At 40.5% G+C, this 20,656-nt stretch overlaps 2 protein-coding genes across 2 annotated transcripts; both read right to left on the bottom strand.

Annotated features, from left to right (window-relative positions):
* Nucleotides 1-9,242: 9,242 nt before the first annotated feature.
* Nucleotides 9,243-10,382, bottom strand: LOC117395513 (actin, clone 302-like). Its single transcript, XM_033994470.3, has one exon. It carries the CDS (start codon nucleotides 10,380-10,382, stop codon nucleotides 9,243-9,245), a length of 1,140 nt encoding a protein of 379 aa, XP_033850361.3.
* A 4,946-nt stretch (nucleotides 10,383-15,328) lies between these two features.
* Nucleotides 15,329-20,255, bottom strand: LOC131703149 (immunoglobulin alpha-2 heavy chain-like). Its single transcript, XM_059006093.1, has 3 exons — nucleotides 20,088-20,255; nucleotides 16,719-17,033; nucleotides 15,329-15,781 (listed from the first exon to the last, which is right to left on the bottom strand). Exons 1-3 carry the CDS (start codon nucleotides 20,131-20,133, stop codon nucleotides 15,363-15,365), a joined length of 780 nt encoding a protein of 259 aa, XP_058862076.1. The 5' UTR covers nucleotides 20,134-20,255; the 3' UTR covers nucleotides 15,329-15,362.
* Between the last annotated feature and the right edge of the window lie 401 nt (nucleotides 20,256-20,656).

The raw sequence follows: 20,656 nt of genomic DNA, 5'->3' as shown, positions 1-20,656 counted from the left end.
CAGTCACTCCAGTGCTGTGCTCTTTCTGATCAGATGCAGTCACTCCAGTGCTGTGCTCTTTCTGATTAGATGCAGTCACTCCAGTGCCTGCTATTTCTGATAAGTCTGTGGAGGTGCTCTTCAGTTCTAGTTACCTGTCATTGACATGCAGGTTAGATCAGCCAAAGTGTCTTTACAGGAGTAAGAGTTACTTACTCTTTAAACTATATAGTATAGTGCTGTGAGCAGGGAGGCCCAGGTTATATTATAGTATTATAGTGCTGTGATCAGGGAGGCCCAGGTTATATTATAGTATTATAGTGCTGTGAGCAGGGAGGCCCAGGTTATATTATAGTATTATAGTGCTGTGAACAGGGAGGCCCAGGTTATATTATAGTATTATAGTGCTGTGATCAGGGAGGCCCAGGTTATATTATAGTGCTGTGAGCAGGGAGGTCCAGGTTATATTATAGTATTATAGTGCTGTGAGCAGGGAGGCCCCAGGTTATATTATAGTATTATAGTGCTGTGATCAGGGAGACCCCAGGTTATATTATAGTGCTGTGAGCAGGGAGGCCCAGGTTATATTATAGTATTATAGTGCTGTGAGCAGGGAGGCCCCAGGTTATATTATAGTATTATAGTGCTGTGAGCAGGGAGGCCCAGGTTATATTATAGTATTATAGTGCTGTGAGCAGGGAGGCCCAGGTTATATTATAGTGCTGTGAGCAGGGAGGCCCCAGGTTATATTATAGTATTATAGTGCTGTGAGCAGGGAGGCCCAGGTTATATTATAGTATTATAGTGCTGTGAGCAGGGAGGCCCAGGTTATATTATAGTGCTGTGAGCAGGGAGGCCCAGGTTATATTATAGTATTATAGTGCTGTGAGCAGGGAGGCCCAGGTTATATTATAGTGCTGTGAGCAGGGAGGCCCCAGGTTATATTATAGTATTATAGTGCTGTGATCAGGGAGGCCCAGGTTATATTATAGTGCTGTGAGCAGGGAGGCCCCAGGTTATATTATAGTATTATAGTGCTGTGAGCAGGGAGGCCCAGGTTATATTATAGTATTATAGTGCTGTGAGCAGGGAGGCCCAGGTTATATTATAGTGCTGTGAGCAGGGAGGCCCCAGGTTATATTATAGTATTATAGTGCTGTGAGCAGGGAGGCCCAGGTTATATTATAGTATTATAGTGCTGTGAGCAGGGAGGCCCAGGTTATATTATAGTATTATAGTGCTGTGAGCAGGGAGGCCCCAGGTTATATTATAGTATTATAGTGCTGTGAACAGGGAGGCCCAGGTTATATTATAGTATTATAGTGCTGTGAGCAGGGAGGCCCAGGTTATATTATAGTATTATAGTGCTGTGAGCAGGGAGGCCCAGGTTATATTATAGTATTATAGTGCTGTGAGCAGGGAGGCCCAGGTTATATTATAGTATTATAGTGCTGTGAGCAGGGAGGCCCAGGTTATATTATAGTATTATAGTGCTGTGATCAGGGAGGCCCAGGTTATATTATAGTATTATAGTGCTGTGAGCAGGGAGGCCCAGGTTATATTATAGTATTATAGTGCTGTGAGCAGGGAGGTCCAGGTTATATTATAGTGCTGTGAGCAGGGAGGCCCAGGTTATATTATAGTATTATAGTGCTGTGAGCAGGGAGGCCCAGGTTATATTATAGTATTATAGTGCTGTGAGCAGGGAGGCCCCAGGTTATATTATAGTATTATAGTGCTGTGAGCAGGGAGGCCCAGGTTATATTATAGTATTATAGTGCTGTGAGCAGGGAGGCCCAGGTTATATTATAGTGCTGTGAGCAGGGAGGCCCCAGGTTATATTATAGTGCTGTGAACAGGGAGGCCCAGGTTATATTATAGTATTATAGTGCTGTGAGCAGGGAGGCCCCAGGTTATATTATAGTGCTGTGAGCAGGGAGGCCCCAGGTTATATTATAGTATTATAGTGCTGTGAGCAGGGAGGCCCCAGGTTATATTATAGTATTATAGTGCTGTGATCAGGGAGGCCCAGGTTATATTATAGTGCTGTGAGCAGGGAGGCCCAGGTTATATTATAGTATTATAGTGCTGTGAGCAGGGAGGCCCAGGTTATATTATAGTATTATAGTGCTGTGATCAGGGAGGCCCAGGTTATATTATAGTATTATAGTGCTGTGAGCAGGGAGGCCCAGGTTATATTATAGTATTATAGTGCTGTGAGCAGGGAGGCCCAGGTTATATTATAGTATTATAGTGCTGTGAGCAGGGAGGCCCAGGTTATATTATAGTGCTGTGAGCAGTGAGGCCCAGGTTATATTATAGTATTATAGTGCTGTGAGCAGGGAGGCCCAGGTTATATTATAGTGCTGTGATCAGGGAGGCCCAGGTTATATTATAGTATTATAGTGCTGTGAGCAGGGAGGCCCAGGTTATATTATAGTATTATAGTGCTGTGAGCAGGGAGGCCCCAGGTTATATTATAGTATTATAGTGCTGTGAGCAGGGAGGCCCCAGGTTATATTATAGTATTATAGTGCTGTGAGCAGGGAGGCCCAGGTTATATTATAGTATTATAGTGCTGTGATCAGGGAGGCCCAGGTTATATTATAGTATTATAGTGCTGTGAGCAGGGAGGCCCAGGTTATATTATAGTATTATAGTGCTGTGATCAGGGAGGCCCAGGTTATATTATAGTATTATAGTGCTGTGAGCAGGGAGGCCCAGGTTATATTATAGTATTATAGTGCTGTGATCAGGGAGGCCCAGGTTATATTATAGTATTATAGTGCTGTGAGCAGGGAGGCCCAGGTTATATTATAGTATTATAGTGCTGTGAACAGGGAGGCCCAGGTTATATTATAGTATTATAGTGCTGTGAGCAGGGAGGCCCAGGTTATATTATAGTATTATAGTGCTGTGAGCAGGGAGGCCCCAGGTTATATTATAGTATTATAGTGCTGTGAGCAGGGAGGCCCAGGTTATATTATAGTGCTGTGAGCAGGGAGGCCCCAGGTTATATTATAGTATTATAGTGCTGTGAGCAGGGAGGCCCAGGTTATATTATAGTGCTGTGAGCAGGGTGGCCCCAGGTTATATTATAGTATTATAGTGCTGTGAGCAGGGAGGCCCCAGGTTATATTATAGTATTATAGTGCTGTGATCAGGGAGGCCCCAGGTTATATTATAGTATTATAGTGCTGTGAGCAGGGAGGCCCAGGTTATATTATAGTATTATAGTGCTGTGAGCAGGGAGGCCCAGGTTATATTATAGTGCTGTGAGCAGGGAGGCCCAGGTTATATTATAGTATTATAGTGTTGTGAGCAGGGAGGCCCAGGTTATATTATAGTATTATAGTGCTGTGATCAGGGAGGCCCAGGTTATATTATAGTATTATAGTGCTGTGATCAGGGAGGCCCAGGTTATATTATAGTATTATAGTGCTGTGATCAGGGAGGCCCAGGTTATATTATAGTATTATAGTGCTGTGAGCAGGGAGGCCCAGGTTATATTATAGTGCTGTGAGCAGGGAGGCCCAGGTTATATTATAGTATTATAGTGCTGTGAGCAGGGAGGCCCAGGTTATATTATAGTATTATAGTGCTGTGAGCAGGGAGGCCCAGGTTATATTATAGTGCTGTGAGCAGGGAGGCCCAGGTTATATTATAGTATTATAGTGCTGTGAGCAGGGAGGCCCCAGGTTATATTATAGTGCTGTGAGCAGGGAGGTCCAGGTTATATTATAGTATTATAGTGCTGTGAGCAGGGAGGCCCCAGGTTATATTATAGTATTATAGTGCTGTGAGCAGGGAGGCCCAGGTTATATTATAGTGCTGTGAGCAGGGAGGCCCCAGGTTATATTATAGTGCTGTGAGCAGGGAGGTCCAGGTTATATTATAGTATTATAGTGCTGTGAGCAGGGAGGCCCCAGGTTATATTATAGTATTATAGTGCTGTGAGCAGGGAGGCCCAGGTTATATTATAGTATTATAGTGCTGTGAGCAGGGAGGCCCAGGTTATATTATAGTGCTGTGAGCAGGGAGGTCCAGGTTATATTATAGTATTATAGTGCTGTGAGCAGGGAGGCCCAGGTTATATTATAGTGCTGTGATCAGGGAGGCCCAGGTTATATTATAGTATTATAGTGCTGTGAGCAGGGAGGCCCAGGTTATATTATAGTATTATAGTGCTGTGAGCAGGGAGGCCCAGGTTATATTATAGTGCTGTGAGCAGGGAGGCCCAGGTTATATTATAGTATTATAGTGCTGTGAGCAGGGAGGCCCCAGGTTATATTATAGTGCTGTGAGCAGGGAGGTCCAGGTTATATTATAGTATTATAGTGCTGTGAGCAGGGAGGCCCCAGGTTATATTATAGTATTATAGTGCTGTGAGCAGGGAGGCCCAGGTTATATTATAGTGCTGTGAGCAGGGAGGCCCCAGGTTATATTATAGTGCTGTGAGCAGGGAGGTCCAGGTTATATTATAGTATTATAGTGCTGTGAGCAGGGAGGCCCCAGGTTATATTATAGTATTATAGTGCTGTGAGCAGGGAGGCCCAGGTTATATTATAGTATTATAGTGCTGTGAGCAGATTTGTGTTTCTTTTTATTTGGAGGTTCCAGAGGTTCAACAAATTTCATTTTTGATGGTTTAAAATCGTATAATTGTAATAGGCGTTCAGACGTTATGATAATAATAGACATTATGATAATGAGGATCGACAAAACGCTTGTCAAATGAACGTCTTGATTGTTGGAAAGTAAACGTGCCAATTATAGAATGTCTTTAATTAGCACATTTATATAAGTTTATGTTGAGATAAACCAATAGCTTTCGGCTTTACGAAGAACTGGGGAGGACAGAAGCCAATAGGGAGTGAGAAGAGGCGGGGCTAAGGGAACAGGACGCAAGCAGGAAAAGAGAAAAGGAAAAGATCTGAAAAGTTTCACTGCACTGCACGCATACAGTTTAGTTTAATTTAATTCAACTCAACGTTTCTAGCCCTAAAGGCTGTTTCAGTATGATAGCTGGCACATAAATAGTACATTTGCAATTTTATTTCTGTATGTGTGTGGGCCCCCCTCTGGTGTTGGGGCCCGGGTGCTGATGCCAGCCCTGGCTGTGAGATTTGGGTAATGTGAACACTAGTGAGAGACTGAATGTTTGTAAATGATGCTGTAGATAATATCTAAAACAACAATCTGTGAGCAGGAGTGAATATATATCTTTTGAACAAGGTCACTATTGTTCCTTTCTGTATAGTGTTAAGAAAAGTATAGGAAAGAACAAGCACTTTGTCTCCCCCTTGTGGTAACTTCTTAACAATTTCACAATTACACCTTCACTGGCTTTTACGTTGTAGGGACTGTGGCAGTTGATTCTGGACTGAACCATTTCAGTGCCTCGGGTGGGGGATCAGAGTTATGTTTTACAAAAATAAAAGCAATATGTGATACAGTAAATAATGACATAATTCTGAAGAATGTTCAAGTTTCATCCCAGTTTAGTAAAGGAGTCTCAGTGTGTTAAATGTGGGCTTGTTTAGCGGAACTGCTCCTTGCTAATAGTGATGCTGCTAAGGTTTCAAAATTAATTTTCTTACCTCTGCCATTTCCACTGCTCCCCTTATCATTGCATGCCACCCTGCCCATCGCATCTCAGTATCTCTGCTAAAAGCCTAACCTGGATTCAGCTAAGAGTTATAACTGGTATGGCAGTTCATTAAATTGTAAAATTTTTTTGTAAGGAATTTCCTGATGATTTGCAAACACACACTGTCCTTTGAAACAGTGTGTCGTCAGCCGACCACTTATTTTCACTCTGCAGGCCCGCCATGCAGCCAACTCAGAGCTACAGCGTCGGAGGACAACGCAGCTCTGGGCAGCTTACAGGCAAGCCCGCAGGCGCCCGGCCAGACAACACGGATTGCTGGTGCGCGGTGAGACGAGGACACCCTGGCCGACCTAAGCACTCCTCCTCGGGTGCCACCCCCTGGGAACTCCCATCCATGGTCGGCAGTGGAATAGCCTAGACTCGAACCGGTGACCTCCAGGCTATAGGGTGTATCCTGCACTCCACGCGGAGTGCCTTCACCAGATGCGCCACTTGGCAGCCCAGGTGATGATATTATTAAGGCTAATAAGAGGTAAGAGACTGGGCTTGCTTAGCACTCCTTTGACGTGATCGTATTGCTGGTGCTGATTAGACCCTCTGTAGCGTGGGAAGGTGCTGTTTCTGTGAGAGGCTTGCTTGACAGCAGGGTGCACTTCCTTCTCATTGTGTTGTTGTGGTCAGCTTATGCAGACACACACACATGAAGGGTTAGGGGAGTCAGCTGATTGGTCAGTCTCATAGCGCATGGGGAAGTTGCTGATTTAGACTGAGGCTTGCGATTTCCTTAATATTTGGTTGAAGTTCATTGTTTTCTCTAAAACAGTCCTGTGTGTCGGTCAGTTAGGAGAGAAATTGGTTTGTTCATCTCTTTCGGGGTCCTTGTTGTTCTGCTCCCAGGTAAGGAAGGCTCCTGTTTGATATATTTCCACTAGAAACACCAGTGAGGAAGGGCATGGTGTATAAACACCATGTGAGATGGGCAGAGACCCGATGATAAGATGCCGTGCTGACACTGGTAGGCACATAGTCTCACTCCAGCCTTCTGACTGCTCTACCCTTGAGTGGGTGAAAACCTTGTGACTTACAGCACCCTGTACTAGTTTGTATTGTATAGTGGAATAAGAATCATTAACAGTAAGCAAAAAGAATATGATACTAGAAAGAGAGATAGAGTGCTGGACTGAGCATCAAAAAACTGCATCTCCCAAGAGACAATGCAGTTGTAGTTAATAGGGACTACAAAAATGGATACCGTCAAGTAAACTACAAGTCCCAGGAGCACTAGGGGTTTTTCTAAAGGTAAACCAGCACAGCTGCAGGTGTTTAACAGGTGTTCGTTTTGCAGTGGTTCTGCTGGTTAACAGTAAAAGGAAACAGATTCCTTTGTTCGGGTCTGTCTGGGGGAGACTCATGGTGCTGGCGGTTAGTCTCGGAGAGTGAAGGCGAGTTGGAAAATATAGAAGAGTATTGGTAAAAGAGTTTGAAAACTGGTAAGTAGCTTACTACCCAGTGGGTGAGAGAGGGAAGTGAGCTGTCAGAAGGGAGACAGGTGTTCTTTTGTTTTGTTTGTTTGTGTGTGGTTTTATTTTCATTGTGAAAACAATACTCTGAATAAAAATACAGGCAGCGCTCTGTTTTCAAACGGATAACCTTGGTTCTGTGTAATCACTGTCCATGCTGACGAGGAGGAGGTTCCTGACATGACGATCGACCAGGTACTTGGCTGTCGCAGTATGCATGAACATACAGTGCGAGTATATCAGATTCATACAGCAACCACTAAGATATTTAGCACCGAATAACAACAGGGCTCTGTGAATGTTCATAGTGTATCCCGACTGCTTTATCATGCTGTGTGCTTTACTGTGGCTGGGGTTGTACTAATGACAGGCCCTGGATATTGTCCATTTGTTCATACAAGAGCCTTACCAAGCACAACTGTAATAATAATAATAATAATAATAATAATAATAATAATAATAATAATAATAATAATAATATAATCTTGAGGTATTTGTTTTTCCCAGGTGAATCTGTGAGTGCTCAATATGGAGCTGCAGAGAAGTTCATTGTAAGAGACTGGAGTGTGTCAATGTATTGCCATCACAGAGACAGCAGCCTGTACCGCTGGCTGTCAGAGAGTCAGTCCTGATTGCTGTGAGAGGAACGGTACAGCAGTGATAAGGGACAGGTCTGACTGCTGTGAGAGGTACGGTACACACTGATAAGGGACAGGTCTGACTGCTGTGAGAGGTACGGTACACACTGATAAGGGACAGGTCTGACTGCTGTGAGAGGTACGGTACAGCACTGATAAGGGACAGGTCAGACTGCTGTGAGAGGTACGGTACAGCACTGATAAGGGACAGGTCTGACTGCTGTGAGAGGTACGGTACAGCACTGATAAGGGACAGGTCAGACTGCTGTGAGAGGTACGGTACAGCACTGATAAGGGACAGGTCTGACTGCTGTGAGAGGTACGGTACAGCGCTGATAAGGGACAGGTCTGACTGCTGTGAGAGGTACGGTACAGCGCTGATAAGGGACAGGTCTGACTGCTGTGAGAGGTACGGTACAGCGCTGATAAAGGACAGGTCTGACTGCTGTGAGAGGTACGGTACAGCGCTGATAAGGGACAGGTCTGACTGCTGTGAGAGGTACGGTACAGCGCTGATAAAGGACAGGTCTGACTGCTGTGAGAGGTACGGTACAGCACTGATAAGGGTTTTGGTCTTTTTCATTGTACATCATGAGTTGGATCCGATATGATCAATACAAAGGTCAATAAAACAAGCAAGAACAAATCATATCTTAAATTAAGTCAGTGGTAATTAGTAACAAAACATTTACATATGTTATTCTTCAATTTAATTAAGCTAAATATTTTACATTACAGGGTACCTATGTGTTAACTCTATTTGTTTCCTTGAATAAGCATAATAAATCAAACAAACACGACAGATATGCTGATTTTCTATTAATATCTTTCTTTGTGTCCTGGAATATTGTGATTTGTATTGTGAGTTTGTATCTGCTTCTGAAGTCTTGCATAATTCAAGCACTGCCTAAGCATAACATTGTGTTGTATTTGGGTGACCCACAATGCCCAGGTGGAACTCTTTCAAACACTAAGTTTCCCTGGGATTGTTTCTCAGTGCATTCCCCTAGAATTAGAAGTACCTTCTGATTTTGTTTATGACATCACAGATAAAACAAATACAGCTGTGGCCAAAAGTTTTGCATCGCCCTATAGAATTAACTAGTTTTGCTTCATGAAGCTGAATAATGTTACGTTAATATATTGAGTTACATACATTTTTGTAGTTTTCCATATACTTACAGATAAACTGACAACAGTTGACAAATGTGACATTTCGAAATCTAACATGAAATACTGTAGATCATTTTGTAGTTTATTTGATTACATGATGTTAAATAAAAGATCTCAATTGTGTTCATATAGTTTATTTTGTATTTTTATGATGTCTCAATCCTAAAATTCTAGGTGATGCAAAACTTGTCGCCATAGCTGTAAATTGTATAGCTTCATTTATGCACAGAATCACACACAGTTGATGCCAATTTTATAGACTCCCTTTATGAAGTAGCTCTGAGACACCTGTCTCTTAATCCAAATTCTATCAGTCCCTTTTCAATAGCATTTTCGATGGACCACGGCAGGTCCAAACTCCTTATAGTCGCTGGCCGTTACCCACATCTGTTTGAAGGCGGTGAGGCAGGTAATGAACGAGGCTCCGATCCACGCAGTATATTTTCTCTCTGGAGGTGCAATCACCTTCACGGATACCTCAGACGGGATCTGCACCCTGATCTCCTTCAGCATCCGTTCCTCCAGCCCTGGGAACAGGGTGGATCCGCCACACATCAGCATGTTGGAGAAGAGATTTCTGCGCACGTCGCTGTCGCATTTCAGAATGCTGTTGAAAGTCATCTTGTGCACCCCGGGGGCTTCCACTTGGACCGAAGCAGGAACAAAAAGAGCTTCGGGGGCTCTGAAAAGCTGATCGCCGATCTTGATCACGTTCCCGTCGGGCAGCCTGTACTCTCTCTGGTTCTCCTTGGGCTTTTTTTTAAGCTCCATCGTGAGATCAACGGCGACGTAGCACAGTTTCTCCTTGATGTCCTTCACGACTTCTTGCTTAGCACAACTCCCAAAAGAATGGCCACTCTCCTGTAGGAGCTTTATTAAATAATCTGTTATGTCCCTCCCCGCGAGGCCCAGTCTGAACGTGGCATGTGGTAAGCAGTATCCATCATATATGGGAACAGTATGGGTTACACCATCCCCACTGTCTATTACCAGCCCTGTAGTGCGCCCTGAAGCATACAGGGCCAACAAAGCCTGCACTGACACATACATAGCAGGGACCTTGAAGTTCTCGAACATAACTTCAGTCATCATCTCCCTGTTGGTCAAAGGGTTCAGGGGTGCTTCGGTTAAATGCACTGGTCTCTCATTTGGTTTCATCTTTAGCTCGCATTCATAAAGATGCCTCCAGATTTTCTCCATATTGTCCCAGCAAGTGACAAAGCCCTGCTCCACTGGGCACTTCAGGCTCAGAAGTCCTCGTTTGGCCTGGGCTTCGTCCCCGACATAGTATTCCTTGTGGCCGGCCCCAAGCATGGTCGCTTTGGCTTTGGCTTTGGAGTGACCCACTATAGATGTGATGACCGATCTAGGAACGCTGTCACCCGCTACCCCACATTTACAAAACCCTGAACCGTTGTCAAAGATAACAGCTGGGACTTCCAATATTTTTGGGTCAAACATGATGGCTTTTCGAGTTCTTCAAAATTCCCCTCTGAAAAGAAAGATTTGCAAAAGGTTTTGCTTGATGTTATGGGCAGATGTTTCTGTCGCTGTAAAAAAAATTCCTTTGTGATGCACTGTTAGGTCATAATACAAGCACTGCTGGCCATGGTTACCAATTTACATTGTGACGCACTGATAAGTCATGAGTTGGTCAGAATGATGTGAAATTATGAGATGTTGTTAAAATCAATATGGGTTGGCCCTGGCATTTCTTAAATACATACAGTACAATGTTTCTCTTTCTGAATATCAATATCCAAAGCGTATTGAGTGTTCTGTATTAGAGCACCAACCTACGTCACACCGTATAATGCACAGCATCACACGCATTACCACATAACACAGGATACTGTTACCATATAGGTAAGTTTCCATTTTGGATCTTATTATAGTTTCTATAAGTTTACATATAATAGAAGTCAGGCTTATTGGTCTGTAGTTACCTGGTTCGGTTTTGTCTCCCTTTTTGTGGATCAGTATTACATTTGCAATTTTCCAGTCTGTCCAGAGACTGTTGCATGATCTTGGTTAGTGGTTTGTAAATAACTTCTTTCATTTCTTTGAGTACTATTGGGAGGATCTCATCTGGCCCAGGGGATTTGTTTATTTTAAGAGCTCCTAGTCCCTTTAACACTTCTGCCTCTGTTATGCTAAAGTTATTTAAAATTGGATAGGAACAGGTCGACATGTCGGACATGTTGTCCGTGTCCTCCTTTGTAAAAACCTGTGAAAAGTAATCATTTAATATATTTGCTATTTTTTTTCTTCGTCTATGATTTTGCCATTTGTGTCTCTTGACATTTAACCTCCTCTTTGAATGTTCTCTTGCTGTTAATATTGGAAAAACTTTTTGGAATTGGTTTTAACCCCCTTAGCAATGCTCATTTCTATCTCTCTCTTGGCCTTTCTAACTTCCTTTTTGATTTGAGTACTGTTGACTGATCTGTCATTATCCGAGGTTACCTGTGTTACTAAAGTGTTTTACTTGCAAATGTTTTAATATATAACTCAGATACATAGACAACACAAGGGTGCCTAACTTTGTTTAAAAATGGGCGGGCAGAGGCAAATAAGATTTTTTTTTTTTTTTGCTAAGAACTCTGGTAAACCTAATCTTTACTGTTCAATCCTTCTCAAGTTGCTGTTTTTGTAATAGTAAGCCCACAAAATTGGGCAGGTGTTTCAGCATAAAATATAGAATATTTACTAACTGACCCACGTCACTTTATTTAGGCATGTTTGATTTTGCTATTGTAGTATATTCACATTTGATTTAATGTTAGTTAGTTTTATTTTATCACTTTTTACGAGCATGTTTAATTTTGGCACATTACTTCTTGTAGATTTGCACAGATCTCACTGGCACGTTGATGCTCTCCAGTTCTCAGCCTGCATAGATGCTAATTGAATCATTTGAAGAAGCTGAGCACCTGGTATAAAAGCTCCTGATTTCATCCGTTCGAGAGATTGGATTTTGTTGTTGTGATGTGAACCCGGGGTGTCTGGAGTGGAGGTTGGACGCACAGCCAGCAAGAGCAAAGAAGGAATTCCACTTGTTTGTGTTCGGTGGTGGGTTGGGGAGAAAAATTAAAGAAAGAGCCACTAACATTTAGAGCGAGGCTCCTGCTGTGCTTCCTGTCTCCCTCCGTGTGTGTGTGTGTGTGTGTGTGTGTAATATCTAGTAATTTGTTTGTCAATTCATGAATTGGTCTATTTGTCCAGCAATTCATCCATAACTTTGTCAATTCATACAGTAATTCATAAATGTATTTGTTAATCTAATAAATCACTAATTCATTTGTCAATTCATTTATAGAAAAGGCTGTAAGGACCTGCACATTTCCAATCAAAACATATTCTATTGAACAAGACACTCGAATCCGCTGATTTTCAATTGAGACTTCCGTCTCACTGCGCGCAAAGCATTGTGGTATATACAGAGTTCGACAAAAATAATAATAATTCTATGCCGTCAGTGGAGTCGTAAGAAATGTTGCTGATTTTCGCCATGTTAAAAAAATGCATCAAACTTTTGAAGAAGATTTCACATTTGCCCAAATTATGACAATACGTAATTATTATGAAAAATGCTTCAGTCAGCACAGGAGTGGTAGCGGGGAGCTGAGCTAAACAAATAATTGGACACTATTAAATTGGGGAGAAAACAAAACAAAACTAATTGGTGACTACTAAATAAAAAAAAAAAAATGTAAAATGAAACGAGGACGTGGTTCTTTTTTGTAACTATTGTATTATATACAGTACTCAACTATCAATGTATTTATTTTTTTAAGAATTTGGAGACCTGAATCTATTGTTTTAAATTATTGCTAAAAACAAACATAACATTTATACTTAAAGAAATAAAACATGTTCTGAAACTTGTCAATTTTTTTTTTACAAAATTTCACAAATGTGAAAATAACTAGTTCATAAATTATTTTGTATTATTCAGTAACATACGTTTCTTAGAGAGTACCTGTGGTGAACTGAAAGTGAATATAGACTTATTTCAATAGAAAATATATTTCAAAATATTCTGAAAGGTTGTTCTGGTTATTTTAATGCCAGCAATGAGCCAAGTGATGTCTATAAACATTCTGACAGGTTTGAAGTGTCTTCAGGTGCGTTATTTACTATTGTTGATACATCACGATTTGTGTTATTATCTCTGTCCTTCTGTGTGGAGATGTTCCATTCGGTCACAGCAGAGGGGTCCCTAATGAAAACTTGCACAACAAAACGCAGACCGCAGACACTTCAAACAGAACACTTGTTCTCAGATCACAAGATTACCGACCTATATTTCATGCAGGTTTGCGAGGGGCCAATATAACAGCCAGCCACAAACCTGCAAACATCACAGAGCTTCAGGGTAGGTGGGAAAAGTATTACAGCGAACAGAAAGAAATGACCACAAGCATTTCTAACACGGCTTAAGTCTATCTTTATTTTAATTGTTTACCCGTTCAGACCGATGCCTCGTTTACAGGGGGGGGCATGGAAACAATAAATGTCAAATAGAAAGACAAATACAATACAAGCAACACAATACAAACGTGTGTGGTTAACACTTAGTCAGCAGCATACAGATATCTAGAACAGCATAAGCAGGGCGTGTCTGTTTTCTCATGTGGACTGGAGGTAAAGCATTGGCAGGAGGTTCTTCTAAGCAATTCCTACAAATGATCAAATTCCACCTTCAAACTATGATGGAAAGAATGCCATGTCTTCGGGATTTGATAAGCAAAACATATTATTCTCCCAAGCGTGTAGGAACCATTGGAATAGCCAAATAACAGAATCCTGAGAGTGTAGCTGTAATCAATGAGAGTCATTTTCACCAGAGCATTCAGGTAACACGGTTCCACGCCTTCAAAAACCTGGACTATAAAACAGTACCAATGCCTATAGTTTTATTACACATGACAATGATGTGTCAGGAGGGGGCGCTCTAGAACAAATCTGCAACGTGAATTGTACAACACATCAAGTTTACGTAGAGACTGTTTACAAGCAAACTTAGAAATATCATCACCATAATCAAAAACTTGAACCTACGATTGAGAGAAATATATTGCACACAAGCATTTCCAACACTGCTGAAACAGTGAGGGTTTGCTTTCACTACGGGTATGTGAGGCATATTTCTTGATTGTGTTTTTCGAGGGTTAAAATCCACCATGAATTTCAAGTAAAAAATATATTTCTTAATAAAGGTGGAATCGAAGGTTCTTAAATAACTGTAAATATGTATAGTTACTTAAGACCCATTAAATATGATGTAATAATATAACATGCCAGTGCTTATTGGACAGTTAAAGAAAAGGAAGCACACAATTAAAAAGTATCTTTATTCAGAAGTTACAACATTAAAAATCAAGACTTGAGCAAAACTCCAGAACTGACAGCAAATATTACATAAGTGTATATAACATCGCCTAATATCGGCAAAAGCCTTTAACAGTGGTGTACAGGGATTTTACGTGTGAGCAGGGCCGCCGAGAGCCATCATGGGCCCCGGGGAAGTATATATATATATATATATATATATATATATATATATATATATATATATATATATATATATATATATATATATATATATATATATATATTAGCTCAAAGAGCCAGCTGCCCTAAGAAGTATATATATATTAAAAAAGTATATATATAAATTTAAAAAGTATATATATATATACTAAATGTGTATTGAATGCTATTATAAATCACGCTCGAGAAATCAACAGTTAAGGATTAGTCAACAGTCTCCTCCTCAGTACCGATCCTGTGCATAGAGCATACAGCTCTATATTCTAAATTTACAAAACAAAATTGCAAAAGGTACACACAGATTTACAGAAGAATGACAATAGCTCGGTATGGGAGCAGCACGACCCAGGACCAACACTAAGAATAATTAAAACATGAAAATAATAAACTTCAATGGCATTTTAAGCTATCTGATCTGTTACAGTGAAGCGTTTCCAAACGGAGGAACAAACAGGAAGCAACTACTTTTAAATGCAAACAGGTAGCATTCCAGTCATTTATTTGTAAAATTATTTGTTTTAAAAAGAAAATGCTGCTCTTCCCAGGAAAACACTGGCTGCAAATGTATAGCGCTACACAGATATATTGCAAGAAAACACTGGCTACAAATGTATAGCGCTACACAGTTAGATTGCACAATGCACAGGATCGAATGCAAGTTTTGCAGTTGAAATAAGAGCGCATATTCCAGTCGTTAATTCCTCTTCGACACACAACGCATGGCGGCTATTAATATAATAACCGCCGTGAGAAATGAAACTATTTCCAAGCTTCTCATCTGCAGCAAAGTGAAATCAACGCCACCGTGTTCTGGAAGAAAACGAGACCAAACACAAAAACACAATTAAACATCACAAAAGACGATCATTAATCACGACGTCACTCTCATCCAATCAAAATGCCAGATTTCACAACATTCCAGCACATTGTACTTGCGCAAGTGTCGTCTCGTGCACGGTAAATAAATAAATAATAGCCCACAGCTACCTTACCAATCTTTGTCACGGTTTTGCTCATATTGCGCCCGCTCCCTGTTTCCACTACACAGGTACACGCGGCCCCGCTGCTCCAGACCTCGACCGGAATGGTGATTTGATTCCTGATAAAGTCCGAAGTGGATTCACTGGAATCTCCGGATCCGGAGTCGGTCAGTCCGTGTCGAACACTCCCCGCTATGTCCCAGTAGACGCGAGCCTGCTCGGATACCCCGAACACCAGACACACTAAAGTAGCGGAACCGCCGGACTGGACTTCCCCGGCAGAGGGGGAGAGGATTGTAATGGATGGGGGTCCGAGAGAGTGTTCTGTAAAAGAGATAATAGGACTTGTATGTGTAGTTTACATTTACAAATTGCTAATTGTAAAGAACTAGCTATAAGGTTCAGTTATATATTAACGGCTGCAGGCGTTTCAGCCGTGTTAGTGTTGACTTGCTTTGTGAATATATAGTGTATGAAAGGTATTAAACTAATTTAACCCCATTTTTACCAAAATGAGTTCCTAGAACCCCGGACAGATTATGTGTGAAACGCACAGCGCTTACAGTAGAATGCATTCATGTTATTCTGTGTTGACTGTGAAAGGACGTGGGTTTATTATAAATATTATACATCGATATATATATATATATATATATATATATATATATATATATATATATATATATATATATATATATATCTCGATGTACAATTGCGCCAAAAGTGCGCGCGAGAAGACCATGATAGAGGATCAAATGGACCCTATCGCGTAATTTCAGTGTATATTTTCTGTTAAAAAAATAGGCCTTGTTGTTACCGGCAGTGGTCATTTTATAGGAAAAAACCCCACGTTAGAAGCTACTTTTTCTGTAATTTTAAACCATGGAGGTCTGTATAAGTTGTTACTATTATCGTGGATTGTTGCCAGCATGCTCACCGGACCAGGTCACTAGAGCTCAATAGTGGGTCTAGATTGCTCCAGGAATTGTTCATGCATTTTTTTTGGAAGAAGTGTTTGTTAAGCAAAACCCCTCCATATGTTGTCCCCTATCATTATTAGTCCGCATGCGCACTTTCAGATCAATAAAGCGTGCAGATGAACAAACACCCAAACGATCCAACTGCAGCCAAACAAGAACATATAGAAATGTACAGCTCGCTCGCGCACATAACTTAATGGAATTGCCCAAATGCTGGCCTCGTGGTAATTTGTAGTTTTCCATATAAATCAATTGATCAAACAATTACAATGTCTACTCACTTTTTACAACCAGGGTAGATCCGTTGCCAAAATGCGCTACTGGCCCGTTCACAACAGCGCAATAGTACGTGCCCGAATCGCTCGCTTGCAGGTTGCTGATGGTGAAATTGCATATCTTCTCTGCTCCAGCGCTGCCGTGGCTTGCCGGACTCTGGTTCGTGTATGGAGTCAGTACAGATGTCTCCGCCTGGAATCTGAGCCACATTACCGTGTAGCAGAACCGCGTCAAGTCCCCGAGATCGCAGGACAAGTTAACTGAGCCCCCGACCTCGGCTCTTACCAAGGGCGGGTATTGGACTACCACCGCCTCGGCAGCTGCAAGACAAATATAATAATAATAATAATAACAATAATAATAATAATAATAATAATAATAATAATAATGCATATAAATAGTAAAAACTGATTTTAAAAATGATATTTTTATACAGAAACATTAGATACATAATAAAAGCACGCTAAATGAAACAACAACACCAATATAATAATAATAATAATAATAATAATAATAATAATAATAATAATAATAATAATAATAATAATAATAATGTGATATTACTGTAGGAAACGGAATCCAATGTGTGTTATCATGGTTAAACGTTTTCATCGGGACCGTCAATATTTACCCGGTAATATTCATTTAGGTCACACTTGTGTTTTTGTTTCTAATGTTTTCCATAAGATTGGTAATTAATTCTTCTCTAGTTAATTAGCAGACTCTTTTATCCAACACGATTTACAGCGACTACAGGGGTGAAGTATGCATCAACTGCTGCTGCTGCTGCTGAGTCACTTCCAAAACGACCGCGGTTGCACGTCTCATCCGAAGGACGGAGCACACAGGGAGGTTCAGTGACTTGCTCAGGATCACACACAGTGAGTCAGTGGCTGAGCTGGGATTGAACTGGTATCTCTTGATAACAAGGCCCTTTTTTTTAACCACCAGACCACCAAGCCTCCTAGAAACACACTTTAGTGTACATATGTAGTGTTTTTGAACTTGTTTATGTTTTGTTGTAGTGACTAAAACCATTGTGGAGATTTTGGAACACGCCAGTGTGAAAGCTTGACAATTCTTGAAGAGTTTTAAATGGTGCTTCTGAGAGAGAGTTTTCACCGTTATGCAATAATGTGATATCTTGTAACAAGTGTAAATCGCCCTGGATAAGGACGTCTTCTAAGAAATAAATAATAATAATAATAATAATAATAATAATAATAATAATAATAATAATAATAATAATAATAATAATAATAATAATAATAATAATAATAATAATAATAATGACAGCGGTGGAATAGACGAAGTGCCCCGAGAGGCGAGAAGTTGCTCCTCGCTATGCTCCTGAGTGCAATAACCACACCACTCTGTGAGGGGTCGTGAAGGGCTCTGCTTATATAACACGAGAATTATAGAAAAGAAAGCATGTTCAAAACTACAAGTCGAGTCAGAGAGATCAAGCATTGCATCTTCTTAGCAACACGCAGTCACTTATAACAGCGCGATTGAGCCGTCATCGTCAACATTCAAATCATAGATAGATAAATAAACTAAAAGGTTTCCAGTATATATATATATATATATATATATATATACATATATATATTAGATGGGCTTCAGTGAGTTACAAGCGGGTGTTAATGTTCAAATTGCAATTAATTAAATGAATAAAAATTAGGTCAATATTAAATAATCTTAAATATAATTTTCTTTTTGATAATTCAGGAACGGTGAACTAAACTGGGTAGACAATGAACTGCAAAAAATAACGTATTTTTAAGGAAAAGGTGTTTCAATGGAGTATAATTTTTATTTTATTTTTAGTCGCTGTCGGAGTCGAAGATTAGGCCTATCTGTCTCGTTTGATTGTAAATCTTCACAGAGGCAGATTTAGAACATAAGAACATAAGAAAGTTTACAAACGAGAGGAGGCCATTCGGCCCATCTTGCTCGTTTGGTTGTTTGTAGCTTACTGATCCAAGAATCTCATCAAGCAGCTTCTTGAAGGATCCCAGGGTGTCTTCAACAACATTACTGGGGAGTTGGTTCCAGATTTGTTAGAAGTGCCTAAAAAACATGAATTGTTGGTGTTGTATATATATATGTATAGTGGTAGTGGTTTGGGCTCTGGACTCTTGACCGGAGGGTCGTGGGTTCAATCCCAGGTGGGGGACACTGCTGCTGTACCCTTGAGCAAGGTACTTTACCTAGATTGCTCCAGTAAAAACCCAACTGTATAAATGGGGAATTGTATGTAAAAAATAATGTGATATCTTGTAACAATTGTAAGTCGCCCTGGATAAGGGCGTCTGCTAAGAAATAAATAATAATATAAAGAATAAACACGCGTCTCTTCTCATATGAAACAGGATGCCCGCTTGCTGTATAAGTTGTAAGGCGATGTGTTTGTTGAGCGCCTCTCAGTTACTCGGAAAGAAAAATGCTCAAACAAACCGCAGGTGGACAGGATGGCGAGTAATGGAAAATATGTCTTGTTTCAACAATAGCAGACAGTCCAGCCTTGACCATCACAATCACGACCAACAGCAGTGATAATAATAGTAATGTTGTGATGTTTCATTTTATCTTTGTGTTTTGTCTCCTTTTCTTATTTATTTAATTGATTTCTTAGCATACGCCCTTATACAGGACGACTTACAGTTGTTAAATATCACAATACAAACTATCACATTACACAATGTCACATTACAGATAAGAGTAGTTACAAAGTACAGTAAAATCAGTAGAAAATAAGAGCACATTCAAATAAGAGCAAAATAGAGAACACAGTAAATAATTATATTTAAGAGCGAGTTCGACTAAGAGCAGTTAACTTCGTAAAAATATTTCCTTATACGAGTAAATTCAATTAAGAACACGTAGTAAGAAGGATAAATAGATAAGAACGATTTCAAATCAGAACAATTACAAAAGAACCTGAATACGGTTACCTTTAAGAGTAAAATCAAGTACAAGATTCAGAAAACAGTTCTAATTAAGAACAGCAGTAGAATAAGGCAAGGTATGGAGCAGTTCAGTGCAAGTACAAGCTGATGCAAATACTGGTACAAAAGTTTTGCATCACCCTATATAATTAATATTGCTTCAGAAAGTCGAATGAAATCTATTGAGTAATGTTACGTTATTATATTGAATTACATGCCGTTTTGTAGCTTTCCATCAAATCTGACATTTCGAAATTGAACTTGAAATACTGTACTGTTATAACTTCTAGTAGACTTTTGCGATATGATGTTGTAGTTTTCTGATTACACGGTCTTAATAAAATATATATAATTATGTCTCAGTCCTAAAACTCTAGGTGATGCAAATCCTTTGGCCATAGCTTTGCATGCAATATATATTACCTGGTAGAATGAGAGAAGAGAGGAACCCAAAGGCGAGGAGGCGCATGATGCCAGCTGTACGGCAGAGCACTGAGGTCACGAGGCTTGTGCTTCCAGCGCGTCGGGGTCTCTGATATAACCCCGAGTCCACAGCGGGCCAGCCGCGTGGTGAAGAACTTCCTGTCGATACCGCGCTTATAAACAGCGCGTTTCACACGAATGCAGAATAAGAACATGCAACTTAATTTCTCATTGTGGATTCCTGCAACACGGTTTCCAGAAGCTGCATTTCTGAAGCGAGGTGCCCTCTGAATGATAGATAGATAGATAGATAGATAGATAGATAGATAGATAGATAGATAGATAGACAGACAGATAGACAGACAGATAGATAGATAGATAGATAGATAGATAGATAGATAGATAGATAGATAGATAGATAGATAGATAGATAGATAGAGACTGAAATCCTGCACATATTTTGTGCTGTAGCTCAAGAGACACAAAGATCCTCTTTGCACAACACGAACTTCAGACACTTCAAACAGAACACTTGTTCTCAGATCACAACATGCCGGCCTATACTTCAT

The sequence above is a fragment of the Acipenser ruthenus genome, chromosome 32 (genome assembly GCF_902713425.1).
Source record: "Acipenser ruthenus chromosome 32, fAciRut3.2 maternal haplotype, whole genome shotgun sequence".
NCBI classification, from domain to species: domain Eukaryota; kingdom Metazoa; phylum Chordata; class Actinopteri; order Acipenseriformes; family Acipenseridae; genus Acipenser; species Acipenser ruthenus.
This window is presented reverse-complemented; position numbering and strand designations above follow the sequence as displayed.